Here is a 14,058-nt window from a genome sequence, read left to right as displayed (position 1 = left end):
CCCAGGATCCCTTGGCAGTGGAATTGGTACTAAACTGTGTTAACTCTGCAGTGTAGACACACCCCATGTTAACGGAGGAGTTTGAGGAGGTTCTCATAGGTCAGGAAGGTAACAAACCACATTTTCCTAGTTTCCAACAGACCTCACAACCTCTGAGGGTGCTTGCCATAGATGTGGGTGAAATGTCAGGAGAGAATGCTGCTGGAATATGGCCAGACAGCCTGCAAAACTCACAGCAACCCAGTGATTCCGGCCAGGAAAGCCTTCGACAACTCTATGGATCTAATTCCCAGGATCCCTTGGCAGTGGAATTGGTACTAAACTGTGTTAACTCTGCAGTGTAGACACACCCCCACGTTAACAGAGGAGTTTGAGGAGGTTCTCATAGGTCAGGAAGGTCACAGCGTTGACGGGAAAAGCCCGGAGGCTGTTGAGGGAGAGGCCCCGAAGGAAAACCCGGGCCCCTTCCCTCCGGAAGCTGGTGAGGAAGCAGTCCACGATCCCCCGGTATTCCACCCGCTTGACTCCGTCCATCTGCAAGCGGGCCTTGACCACGTCCATCGGGGTAGCCAGCGCCCAGGAGACAGTGCCCGCAAAGCCGCCGGCGACAAGGACCGCTACAGGACCTGCGGGGAAAAGAGAAGTTAGCCTATGCATCATCCCAGGTTGCCTCTGAGACCGGAGAGAGTATTATGAGATGTAGTTTTGCTAAGGGCAAGGGCACCAAGCTGGATAATAAGGGTTAAGCCTTGGTCAGTTTGGTGTGTACCATTTAATCAAGGCTTTATGCCCTATTTTCATATGTTTATAGCAGAAGGTAACCAATTTATTACTGAAAATCATGCCACAAAAGTATTTGAATTTTCCCACCTGAGGCACACCTGGGCTCCTGAGGGTCCCCCACCTCACAAACAAGGGACTCTCTTTCCCCCTCATCGATATTTCCCTTTATGGACCTTCCTATGAATAATATGAACTATGGACACATCATATATTTCCCTTTTTCATTGACCTTTTATTCCCCTAGCCCTGATTTGAGACTTTTCCTTTGTCTCGCAGGCCACATGGCATTTCCTTTTTTTCAAAACTCATTCATAGACTCTATTGTGTTCCCTCATCCCGCCTCTCTCTCTCTCTCCTGATTTGCTGTTAACACCAGGTGGCAGAGGTCTCCCCACTGGATCCTATGGACCACTGGAGCTTCCTGATTGGTCCAGAGGCGCCGGGGGTGGGAAGGCCGCCTCCCAGCTGTTCGCCAATCGCCCAATCATGGCAAGGAACAACAGGGAAGCCGGGGCGGGGAGTTTGAACTCTGCAACTTTGAATTTGCTATAAATATGACTGTATTGGTGTACTCCCCTCATGCTTAGCTTTAGCGAATGATTGCAGCTCTGCATCCGTTCCAGCTGAATCGCATTAAACCTCGATGGCTTTTCTTCAACTGGTGAGACTTTTCATTGGGAAATCAGGGAAAAATATGGGATGTTTCTCTGTCTCGCCAGGGAAAAAGAAGTCTTTGATGAGTCTAATTGGTCTCTGCCTCCTGGCAAAGACCCCAAAATTTTAGCTCTATAACAGTCCTCACCTGGCTCCTGGCCTTCAGTGGTCATCCCCCGGCACAGCGCCGTATAGGTGGTAAAGTAGGCCGCCAGGGTCGGGGTGTCGCGCAGGATGAGCGCCATTCCGCCCCGGAATAAGCCTCGGAAGCCTTCTTCGCGGAGGATGCAGGCGGAGCAGTGGACCGGACCCCGGTAACGTGGCTGGACCGCTTTGGAGCCGTGGATGTGGGTCTGGTTCTGGAGCCGGACTTTGACGAGATCCACCGGGGCCAAGACCAAAGCCTGCACCACAAAATAGAACAAATGGTGGCCCAGGGAAGAAAGGAGGAGAGAAGAGGAAGAGAAGAAGGAGGTGGAGAAGAAGAGAAGGAAAAGGGAAGAGAAAATATGGAGGAAGAAGTGGAGAAGGACAAAGAGAAGAAGAAAAGGACAGGAAGAGGAGAAGAAATAGAAAAGGAGAAGGAGGTAGAGAAGGAAGAGGAGAAGGAGGTGGAGAAGAAGAGAAAATACAGAGTGGGTGGAGAAGGACAAAGAGAAGGAGAAGAGAAAGAGAGGAAGAGGAGAAGCAGGTGGAGAAGGAGAAAAGGAAAAGGAAAAGGAAGAGAAAATATGGAGGAAGAGGTGGAGAAGGACAAAGAGGAGGAGTAGGAAGAGAAAAAGAAAAGGAGGGGAAGATTAGAAGGAGGTGGAGAAGGAGAAAAGGAAAAAAACACAGAGGAAGAAGTGGAGAAGGACAAAGAGAAGAAGAAGATGAGAGGAAGAGGAGAAGGTGGAGAAGAATGAGAGGAGACGAAGAGGAGAAGGAGGTGTAGAAGGTGTAGAAATTGAGAAGGACAGAGAGAAGAGAAAAAGAAAAAGAGAGGAAGATGAGAAGGAGGTGCAGAAGAAGAGAAAATACAGAGGAAGAGGTGGTGAAGGACAAAGAGAAGGAGAAGAGGAGGAAGAGGAGGAGATGAAGAGGTGGAGAAGGAAAGAAGGAAAAGAAAAAGAAAATATGAAGAGGTGGAAAGGGACAAAGAGAAGAAGAGGAGAGGAAAAGGAGAAAAGGTGGAAAAGAAGGAGAGGAGACGAAGAGGAGAAGGAGGTGTAGAAGGAGAAAAAGAGAAGGAAGACGAAGAGAAAATGTGGAGGAGGAAGAGGTAGAGGAGGACGAAGAGGAGAAGGAAAAGAAGAGGAAGAGAAGAAGATGAGAGGAATTGGAGAAGGAGGTAGAGAAGGAGGAGAAGAGGAGGAAGAGAAAATATGAAGAGGTGGAGAAGGACAAAGAGGAGGAGGAGAGGAGGAGGAGATAAGAAAGAGGAAATGTGAAGGAAGAAATTGAGAAGGACAAGTAGAGAAGGACAAAGGACAAAGGAGAAGAGAAGAAGGTGGAGAAGTAGAAGAAGAGAAGAAAGAGAAAATATGGAGGAAGAGGTGGAGAAGGACAAAGAGAAGGAGAAGATGAGAAAGAGGAGAAGAGAAGAGGAGGAAGATATGCAGAATGTATTTTCATTCACTGAACCAAGTTCGGCACAAATACCCTATTTAAATACTGGTAGGGTTTGGGGGGATTGATTTTGTCATTTGGGAATTGTAGTTGCTGAGATTTATAGTTCACCTACAATGAAAGAGCATTCTGAACTCCATCAACAATGGAATTGAACCAGACTTCGCACACAGAACTCCCATGACCAAGAGAAAATACTGGAAGGGTTTGGTGGGCATTGGCCTTGAGTTTGGAAGTTGTAGTTCATCTGGAGTTTAAGGGAAATAGACATTGGCATTTGGGAGTTGTTGTTGCTGGGATTAATAGTTCACCTATAATCAAAGAGTATTCTGAACCTCACCAACAATAGAAGTGGGCCTAACTTCCCACACAAAATCCTCATGACCAACAGAAAATACTGGGAGGCTTTGGTGGGCATTGACCTTGAGTCTGGAAGTTGTAGTTCATCTCCATCCAGAGAGCACTGTGGACTCAAACAATGATGGATCTGGACCAAATTTGGCATGAATACTCAATATGCCCAAATGTGGACACTGGTGGAGTTTGGGGGAAATAGGCATTGGCATTTGGGAGTTGTCGTTTCTGGGATTTATAGTTCACCTACAGTCAAAGAGCATTCTGAACCCCACCAACAATAGAAGTGGGCCTAACTTCCCACACAAAATCCTCATGACCAACAGAAAATACTGGGAGGCTTTGGTGGGCATTGACCTTGAGTTTGGAAGTTGTAGTTCATCTCCATCCAGAGAGCACTGTGGACTCAAACAATGATGGATCTGGACCAAATTTGGCATGAATCCTCAATATGCTCAAATGTGAATACTGGTGGAGTTTGGGGGAAATAGAGCTTGATATTTGGGAGTTGTCGTTGATGGGATTTATAGTTCACCTACAATCAAAGAGCATTCTGAACCCCACCAATGATAGAATTGGGCCAAACTTCCCACACAGAACCCCCATGACCAACAGAACATACTGTGTTTTCCGATGGTCTTTGGTGACCCCTCTGACCCTCCTAGGGGTCCTGACCCCCAGGTTGAGAAAGGCTGCCTTAACGCATTCTTACCTGTGCTATGCCAGAGATGCCACCTGCCATAAAGATATGGAGATAGCTGGGAGGGTTGGAGTGGCGGTCGAGAAGCGGGGTGCCGGAGAGGTAAAAGAGGGCGTTGCTGTACACCCCAAACATGACAGAGTTCACGGCTGCCACAGTGAGCAACGGGAAGCTCATCCCTTTGAAGAATCCCCGGAACTGCAAAGGAGGAACAAACAATCCTATTGTTCCCAGACCTTGATCCTCCAACTATTTGCGACTTCAAAGATCTACAAAGATACTCGCAGGAAAACCTCAGCAAGCAAGAGTCCAAAAGTGGCAGGCTAATACCTGGAACCTCAATCCATGGCTGAGACCAGATGAGAAACTCCCTCCTGAGCGCATAGAAAGTTTAGGCGACTTGGAAGGTGCCGAACAGACTGCATTCTGGCACCACAGGGTGCAATACCAACCTTAAGAAATGGGGCCGCAAAGTGGAGTCCACAACATGCGAGTGTGGAGAAGTGCAAACCACAGACCACTGACAACAATGCGGTCTGTGCCCTGCCACATCCACAATGGAGGACCTTCTCACAGCGACACCAGAGGCACTCCAAGTGGCCATCTTCTGGTCAAAGGAAATCTAGTCTAATGTCAATGTGTTTGCCCTGTTTTTTGTGGTAAAGTTACGTGCCTTGGCTTATATTCGGGTCGGCTTATACTCGAGTCTATACTGCTCGAGAGCAGTACGTGTGAAAAAGATCTTGGAGTCCTCGTGGACAAGTTGAACATGAGCCAACAATGTGATGTGGCGGCAAAAAAAGCCAATAGGATTTTGGCCTGCATCAATAGGAGCATAGTGTCTAGATCTAAGGAAGTAATGTCAGTGTGTATTTCATGTATGACGTATGTTTAAATGTAATTTTATGTAGGAGAATAGTGATTGTAATAGATTTGTATGGCCAGGATGTATGTTTACACAGAAGAGTTAAACAGCAAATGAATCAAGCTGTGAGAATGTGACCCTGAGTTCATGCTATGTGAAGAATTAGGGAGTGTCAGAGATAACTCCTTTCCAGCTGCAGTTTACCTTTAGTGCCTATCTCTTTCGCTTTGTGTTCTTCATGTCTGCTTCGCTGATGGTGTGTGTTGGATTTATGAACTGCTCAAGTAAAGCTGAAACCTGCTTTTTACCAGTGACTCCAGAGTCCATTATTCTTAGCTTCTGTGATACTTCTGCTAGCGCTAACAAGTAATGCTCCCCATGCTCTATTCCGCTTTGGTTAGAACACACCTGGAATATTGTGTCCAATTCTGGGCACCACAATTCAAGAGAGATATTGACGAGTTGGAATGTGTCCAGAGGAGGGCGACTAAAATGATCAAGGGTCTGGAGAACAAGCCCTATGAGGAGCGGCTTAAGGAGCTGGGCATGTTTAGCCTGAAGGAGAGAAGGCTGAGAGGAGATATGATAGCCATGTATAAATATGTGAGAGGAAGCCACAGGGAGGAGGGAGCAAGCTGGTTTTCTGCTTCCTTGGAGACTAGAACGCGGAACAATGGCTTCAAACTACAAGAGAGGCGATTCCATCTGAACACGAGGAAGAACTTCCTGACTGTGAGAGCCGTTCAGCGGTGGAACTCTCTGCCCCGGAGTGTGGTGGAGGCTCCTTCTTTGGAGGCTTTTAAACAGAGGCTGGATGACCATCTGTCAGGGGTGATTTGAATGCAATATTCCTGCTTCTTGGCAGAATGGGGTTGGACTGGATGGCCCATGAGGTCTCTTCCAACTCTTTGATTCTATGATTCTATGTATGTATATAAGCCGCTTGTAAGCCACTCTGAGTCCCCTTAGGGGTGAGAAGGGCGGGATATAAATGTTGCAAATAAATAAATAAATAAATGCTAACACACACATATGTACACATATATACAAATATATACACACATAAACACACACTAAACACAAATATACACACACACACACAAAACACATATACTGTTGTGACTCAGTTTGATTCTGAGTCTGAAACTGAACCCTGTGGGTCTTGTGAGCCAGAGTGCCCTGATGAAGAGGATGATGGGATTCAGATTTCTGTTGTGCCTGCTTCAGACGGTGCAGCAGGAGAAACATCAAGCCAGTTCTCAGGGGATAGATAACGGCCAGGTGGAGTTGCCTCCCCAGCCTTCCCACGGTGATCTAGTCCAGCTGGACCAAGATTAAGAGAGCCTTGAAGATAGTGAAAGAATGAGCAGGCAAGAACGCTTAGAATTAAGGGTCCGGAGGAGCTCTCGCTTAGCTGGTAAGCGAGAAGCCAAGTCAGCCAAGGGTCATCGCAATGTATTCATGATTGCAAAGGGTATTTAACCTTTTGGCTGACAAACTAGAGTGGTCAGTTCAACGTGGCTCTTTCCATGCAAACTTCTATGGATTAACTTTGGCTTTAAGCAGCATGCTTTTGGCTTCCTGAATCTGGGATTTTGGGTCTTGTGTTTCACTGTTTTACCATGGACTCTTGTTTGATCATTGCCTGAAGGATTATGCTTCATGTTTTTGCCTTTGGATCTTGGAAACTGTGGTTTGGCCTTTAAGCCTCTGTCCTGCTTGTGGAACTTTTTGCATTTCTTATTCTATGTTTTGACTTTGCCTTTTTTCCTCAATAAACTACAAAATCTACAGCTCTGGTGTGGTGGTGTTTGGGAGCAAGGTGAAAACTACCCTGAGTTGCAACATGCACACAGACAGGGCCACAGCAAGGCACGGCGGGGGTTGGCTAGTACATTATAAATATACTCTCAATTTGCTTCTGACATGATAAAAAAATAAGCTCCCAAATTCCTGACTGATATGACGGTGGCCTCTAGGAACTGGAGTCCAAAACACTGAACGTTTTGGGAATCTATGGGTTAGACCAGGGGTCCTCGAACTAAGGCCCGCGGGCCGGATGTGGCCCTCCAAGGTCATTTACCCGGCCCTCGCTCAGGGTCAGACCAGGGGTCCTCAAACGTTTTGGGAATCTATGGGTTAGACCAGGGGTCCTTGAACTAAGGCCCGCGGGCCGGATGCGGCCCTCCAAGGTCATTTATCCGGCCCTCGCTCAGGGTCAGACCAGGGGTCCTCAAACGTTTTGGGAATCTATGGGTTAGACCAGGGGTCCTCGAACTAAGGCCCATGGGCCGGATGCGGCCCTCCAAGGTCATTTACCCGGCCCTCGCTCAGGGTCAAACCAGGGGTCCTCAAACGTTTTGGGAATCTATGGGTTAGACCAGGGGTCCTCGAACTAAGGCCCGCGGGCCGGATGCGGCCCTCCAAGGTCATTTACCCGGCCCTCGCTCAGGATCAGACCAGGGGTCCTCAAACGTTTTGGGAATCTATGGGTTAGACCAGGGGTCCTTGAACTAAGGCCCGCGGGCTGGATGCGGCCCTCCAAGGTCATTTACCCGGCCCTCGCTCAGGGTCAAACCAGGGGTCCTCAAACGTTTTGGGAATCTATGGGTTAGACCAGGGGTCCTCGAACTAAGGCCCGCGGGCCGGATGCGGTCCTCCAAGGTCATTTACCCGGCCCTCGCTCAGGGTCAGACCAGGGGTCCTCAAACGTTTTGGGAATCTATGGGTTAGACCAGGGGCCCTCGAACTAAGGCCTGCGGGCCAGATGCGGCCCTCCAAGGTCATTTACCCGGCCCTCGCTCAGGGTCAGACCAGGGGTCCTCAAACGTTTTGGGAATCTATGGGTTAGACCAGGGGTCCTCGAACAAAGGCCCGCGGGCCGGATGCGTCCCTCCAAGGTCATTTACCCGGCCCTCGCTCAGGGTCAGACCAGGGGTCCTCAAACGTTTTGGGAATCTATGGGTTAGACCAGGGGCCCTCGAACTAAGGCCTGCGGGCCAGATGCGGCCCTCCAAGGTCATTTACCCGGCCCTCGCTCAGGATCAGACCAGGGGTCCTCAAACGTTTTGGGAATCTATGGGTTAGACCAGGGGTCCTCGAACAAAGGCCCGCGGGCCGGATGCGTCCCTCCAAGGTCATTTACCCGGCCCTCGCTCAGGGTCAGACCAGGGGTCCTCAAACGTTTTGGGAATCTATGGGTTAGACCAGGGGTCCTCGAACTAAGGCCCGCGGGCCGGATGCGGCCCTCCAAGGTCATTTACCCGGCCCTCGCTCAGGGTCAGACCAGGGGTCCTCAAACGTTTTGGGAACCTATGGGTTAGACCAGGGGTCCTCGAACGAAGGCCCGCGGGCCGGATGCGGCCCTCCAAGGTCATTTACCCGGCCCTTGCTCAGGGTCAGACCAGGGGTCCTCAAACGTTTTGGGAATCTATGGGTTAGACCAGGGGTCCTCGAACTAAGGCCCGTGGGCCGGATGCGGCCCTCCAAGGTCATTTACCCGGCTCTTGCTCAGGGTCAGACCAGGGGTCCTCAAACGTTTTGGGAACCTATGGGTTAGACCAGGGGTCCTCGAACGAAGGCCCGCGGGCCGGATGCGGCCCTCCAAGGTCATTTACCCGGCCCTCGCTCGGGGTCAGACCAGGGGTCCTCAAACGTTTTGGGAATCTATGGGTTAGACCAGGGGTCCTCGAACTAAGGCCCGCGGTCCGGATGCGGCCCTCCAAGGTCATTTACCCGGCCCTCGCTCAGGGTCAGACCAGGGGTCCTCAAACGTTTTGGGAATCTATGGGTTAGACCAGGGGTCCTCGAACTAAGCCCCGCGGGCCAGATGCGGCCCTCCAAGGTCATTTACCCGGCCCTCGCTCAGGGTCAGACCAGGGATCCTCAAACGTTTTGGGAATCTATGGGTTAGACCAGGGGTCCTCGAACTAAGGCCCATGGGCCAGATGCGGCCCTCCAAGGTCATTTACCCGGCCCTCGCTCAGGGTCAGTCCAGGGGTCCTCAAACGTTTTGGGAATCTATGGGTTAGACCAGGGGTCCTCGAACTAAGGCCTGCGGGCCGGATGCATCCCTCCAAGGTCATTTACCCGGCCCTCGCTCAGGGTCAGACCAGGGATCCTCAAACGTTTTGGGAATCTATGGGTTAGACCAGGGGTCCTCGAACTAAGGCCTGCGGGCCGGATGCATCCCTCCAAGGTCATTTACCCGGCCCTCGCTCAGGGTCAAGCTAAGTCTAGATCGACTTGAAAGCACACAACAACAACAACAACAACAACAATCCTATCCTATCAGCCAAAAGCAGGCCCACACTTCCCATTGAAATACTAATAAGTTTATATTTAGGCCTCTAGGAACTGGAGTCCAAAACACTGAACATTTTGGGAACCTATGGGTTAGACTAGGGGTCCTCAAACTAAGGCCTGTGGGCCGGATGCGGCCCTCCAAGGTCATTTACCTGTCCCTCGCTCAGGGTCAAGCTAAGTCTGGATCGACTTGAAAGCACACAACAACAACAACAACAATTCTATCCTATCAGGCAAAAGCAGGCCCACACTTCCCACTGAAATACTAAAAGTTTATATTTGTTTAAATTGTTCTTCATTTTAATTATTGTATTTTCTTAATACAATAAGATATGTGCAGTGTGCATAAGAATTCGTTCAACTTTTTTTTCCCAACAGTTTGACAGACTGTGATCTGGCCCTCTGTTTAAAAAGTTTGAGGACCCCTGGATTAGACAATGGGGCGAAATGGCTCAAAAGAGAAATGCACAAGAAGTGGAAAAAAGGAGAAATCACCAAAGAAGAATTCAAACAAATAGCCAACTCCTGTAGGGAAAAGGTCCGCAAGGCTAAAGCAATAGAGTAATAGTTTGAAACTTCAACTTCCTCTGCCTTCCCATGTCTTCCTCCGCTTTTTGAATGTCCCGGTTTCTTCCTCCTCTGCCCCCTTTATCCTCAGCTTACTTCAATTTAAGTTGACGATGCCCACGTTTGCTTTGTTTACCAAGGGACACTCATATTATAAGAAAGAGTTAGGAGTCCTTTTGGCCTCCAAATATGCCCTCCTAAGTCTGGATTTTGTGGCTCCAAAGGCCCCCAAAACACAAAAGAGCAAACCGTTTCATGGCGGTAGGTCTTCACCACACAGTCCAGGATGTTCCGGTAGCCGGCCTGCGTTTGCAAACGCACCTAAGAGATAGGAAAAGTGGGTTAATTCCAACGTGTAGATGCCCCTCCACTTCCCATTCCTGTTTCGTTCAGAAATTACCTTGACTGTGTCGATGGGGTGACCCAGAATCAACCCTGCTGCTCCTGCGGACAGAAATTGAGAATTCAGGTTCACTTTCGGGCAATCGAGTTACCATCGTCCCCGTCCAGAATCGGTGCAGTGCCGAGGCTCAAGGCCTGGAGAAAACTACAAATCCCAGGATCCCAATGCTATTGAGCTATGGTAAGTAAGTAAATTTTGCCTCCTGCACATTGAAAACCCCATAGATTTAGAAGGCTTTTTCAAGGGAAATCCTCACCCGAAACCCAGCCAGCAGCAAATTCAACGCCGGACATTGTGGTTGCGCTCTCTTGAGAAAGAGTGGGTCAAGGTCGCTGTCTCGGCCCGGGCTGCCTTAATCTTTAATCTTTCTCACATTCTTCTCTCCTTTTTTTAATTTATTAACTTTCTAAGCAGTTGGAAAGACGCAACCTGCTGAGGCTTCAGAATGGTGAGGCTGGGAATCCATTCTGAAAATCCCCTTAAAGCAGTGGTTACCAACCTTTTCTTTGGCCAGGGACCACTTGAACAGGGACCATCTGAATGGAGACTACTTGAACAGGGACTACTTGGCCAGGGACCACTTGAACAGAGACCACTTTGGCCAGAGACCACCTTGACCAGAGACCACTTTGAGCAGAGAACACTTTGACCAGGGACCACTTTGACCAGAGACCACCTTGACCAGAGACCACTTTGAGCAGAGAACACTTTGACCAGGGACCACTTTGACCAGGGACCACTTTGACCAGGGACCACTTTAACCAGAGACCACTTTAACCAGGGACCACTTTGACCAGAGACCTCTTTGACCAGAGACCACCTTGACCAGAGACCACTTTGAGCAGAGAACACTTTGACCAGGGACCACTTTGACCAGGGACCACTTTGACCAGGGACCACTTTAACCAGAGACCACTTTAACCAGGGACCACTTTGACCAGAGACCACTTTGACCAGAGACCACCTTGACCAGAGACCACTTTGAGCAGAGAACACTTTGACCAGGGACCACTTTGACCAGGGACCACTTTAACCAGAGACCACTTTAACCAGGGACCACTTTGACCAGGGACCACTTTGACCAGAGACCACTTTGACCAGGGACCACTTTGACCAGGGACCACTTTGACCAGGGACCACTTTGACCAGGGACCACTTGACCAGAGACCACTACGACCAGGGACCACTACGACCAGGGACCACTACGACCAGGGACCACTACGACCAGGGACCACTACGACCAGAGACCACTACGACCAGAGACCACTTTTGACCAGGGACCACTTTTGACCAGGGACCACCTTGACCAGGGACCACTTTGACCAGGGACCACTTTGATCAGGGACCACTTTGACCAGGGACCACTTTGACCAGGGACCACTTTGACCAGAGACCACTATGTCCAGAGACCACTTTGACCAGGTATCACTATGACCGGGGACCACTTTGACCAGGGACCACTTTGACCAGGGACCACTTTTGACCAGGGACCACCTTGACCAGGGACCACTTTGACCAGGGACCACTTTTGACCAGGGACCACCTTGACCAGGGACCACTTTGACCAGGGACCACTTTGACCAGGGACCACTTTGACCAGAGACCACTATGACCAGGGACCACTATGACCAAGGACCACTATGACCAGGGACCACTTTGACCAGGGACCACTTTGCCAGGGAACCACTTTGACCAGGGACCACTTTGACCAGGGACCACTTTGGCCAGAGACCACTTTGACCAGGGACCACTATGACCAGAGACCACTTTGACCAGGGACCACTTTGACCAGGGACCACTTTGACCAGAGACTATAGAATAAAGAGTTTGCAACTTTATATCGATGGGAAAAGTTTGCAATTTTCTATTATAGTTTTGCAACATTAAATCCACAAAATAAAGAGTTTGCAACTTTATGTCCATGGGATAAGTTTGCAATTTTCTATTATAGTTTTGAAAGATTAAATCCACAGAATAAAGAGTTTGCAACTTTATATCCATGGGATAAGTTTGCAATTTTCTATTATAGTTTTGCAACTTTAAATCCACAGAATAACGAGTTTGCAACTTTATATCCATGGGATAAGTTTGCAATTCTCTATTATAGTTTTGCAACTTTAAATCCATAGAATAAAGAGTTTACAACAAAGAGAAAAAATAAGACAAGTGCAAAGAAGCCAGAATGGATGTCCAATGAACTTCTAACTGTGCTAAGACTCAAAAGAGACATGCACAAGAAGTGGAAAAAGGGAGAAATCACCAATGAAGAATTCAAACAAATACCCAACTCCTGTAGGGAAAAGGTCTGCAAGGCTAAAGCAATAGAGCAGGGGTCCTCAAACTAAGGCCCGGGGGCCGGATGCGGCCCTCCAAGGTCATTTACCCGGCCCTTGCTGAGGGTCAACCTAAGTCTAAAATGACTTGAAAGCGCACAACAACAACAACAACAACCACCACCCTATCCATCAGCCAAAAGCAGGCCCACACTTCCCATTGAAATACTAATAAGTTTATATTTGTTAAAATTGTTCTTCGTTTTAATTATTGTATTGTTTTAAAGTATTTTTTGCACTACAAATAAAATATGTGTCGTGTGCATAGGAATTCATCCATGTTTTTTTCAAATTATAATCCGGCCCTCCAACAGTTTGAGGGACTGTGACCTGGCCCTCAGTTTAAAAAGTTTGAGGACCCCTGCAATAGAGTAATAGTTTGAAACTTCAATTCCATAGAATAAAGAGTTTGCAACTTTATATCCATGGGATAAGTTTGCAATTCTCTATTATAATTTTGCAATTTCAAATCCATAGAATAAAGAGTTTACAACGAAGAGAAAAAATAAGACAAGTGCAAAGAAGCCAGAATGGATGTCTAAAGAACTTCTAACTGTGATAAGACTCAAAAGAGACATGCACAAGAAGTGGAAAAAGGGAGAAATCACCAAAGAAGAATCCACAAGGCTAAAGCAATAGAGTAATAGTTTGAAACTTCAAATCCATAGAATAAAGAGTTTACAACAAAGAGAAAAAATAAGACAAGTGCAAAGAAGCCAGAATGGATGTCCAAAGAACTTCTAACTGTGCTAAGACTCAAAAGAGACATGCACAAGAAGTGGAAAAAGGGAGAAATCACCAATGAAGAATTCAAACAAATACCCAACTCCTGTAGGGAAAAGGTCTGCAAGGCTAAAGCAATAGAGCAGGGGTCCTCAAACTAAGGCCCGGGGGCCGGATGCGGCCCTCCAAGGTCATTTACCCGGCCCTTGCTGAGGGTCAACCTAAGTCTAAAATGACTTGAAAGCGCACAACAACAACAACAACAACCACCACCCTATCCATCAGCCAAAAGCAGGCCCACACTTCCCATTGAAATACTAATAAGTTTATATTTGTTAAAATTGTTCTTCGTTTTAATTATTGTATTGTTTTAAAGTATTTTTTGCACTACAAATAAAATATGTGTCGTGTGCATAGGAATTCATCCATGTTTTTTTCAAATTATAATCCGGCCCTCCAACAGTTTGAGGGACTGTGACCTGGCCCTCAGTTTAAAAAGTTTGAGGACCCCTGCAATAGAGTAATAGTTTGAAACTTCAATTCCATAGAATAAAGAGTTTGCAACTTTATATCCATGGGATAAGTTTGCAATTCTCTATTATAATTTTGCAATTTCAAATCCATAGAATAAAGAGTTTACAACGAAGAGAAAAAATAAGACAAGTGCAAAGAAGCCAGAATGGATGTCTAAAGAACTTCTAACTGTGATAAGACTCAAAAGAGACATGCACAAGAAGTGGAAAAAGGGAGAAATCACCAAAGA

At 47.8% G+C, this 14,058-nt stretch overlaps 1 protein-coding gene across 1 annotated transcript; it reads right to left on the bottom strand.

The window, feature by feature from the left end:
* Positions 1-235: 235 nt before the first annotated feature.
* Positions 236-10,532, bottom strand: SLC25A45 (solute carrier family 25 member 45). Its single transcript, XM_067472621.1, has 6 exons — positions 10,496-10,532; positions 10,237-10,280; positions 10,086-10,157; positions 4,112-4,297; positions 1,586-1,841; positions 236-626 (listed from the first exon to the last, which is right to left on the bottom strand). The coding sequence occupies exons 1-6, from the start codon at positions 10,530-10,532 to the stop codon at positions 358-360; spliced, it is 864 nt and encodes a 287-aa protein (XP_067328722.1). The 3' UTR covers positions 236-357.
* Positions 10,533-14,058: the final 3,526 nt, after the last annotated feature.

This window comes from Anolis sagrei, chromosome 12, assembly GCF_037176765.1.
Source record: "Anolis sagrei isolate rAnoSag1 chromosome 12, rAnoSag1.mat, whole genome shotgun sequence".
Classification (NCBI taxonomy): domain Eukaryota; kingdom Metazoa; phylum Chordata; class Lepidosauria; order Squamata; family Dactyloidae; genus Anolis; species Anolis sagrei.
The sequence above is the reverse complement of the archived record's forward strand: the minus strand, read 5'-3'. Positions and strand labels throughout refer to the sequence as shown.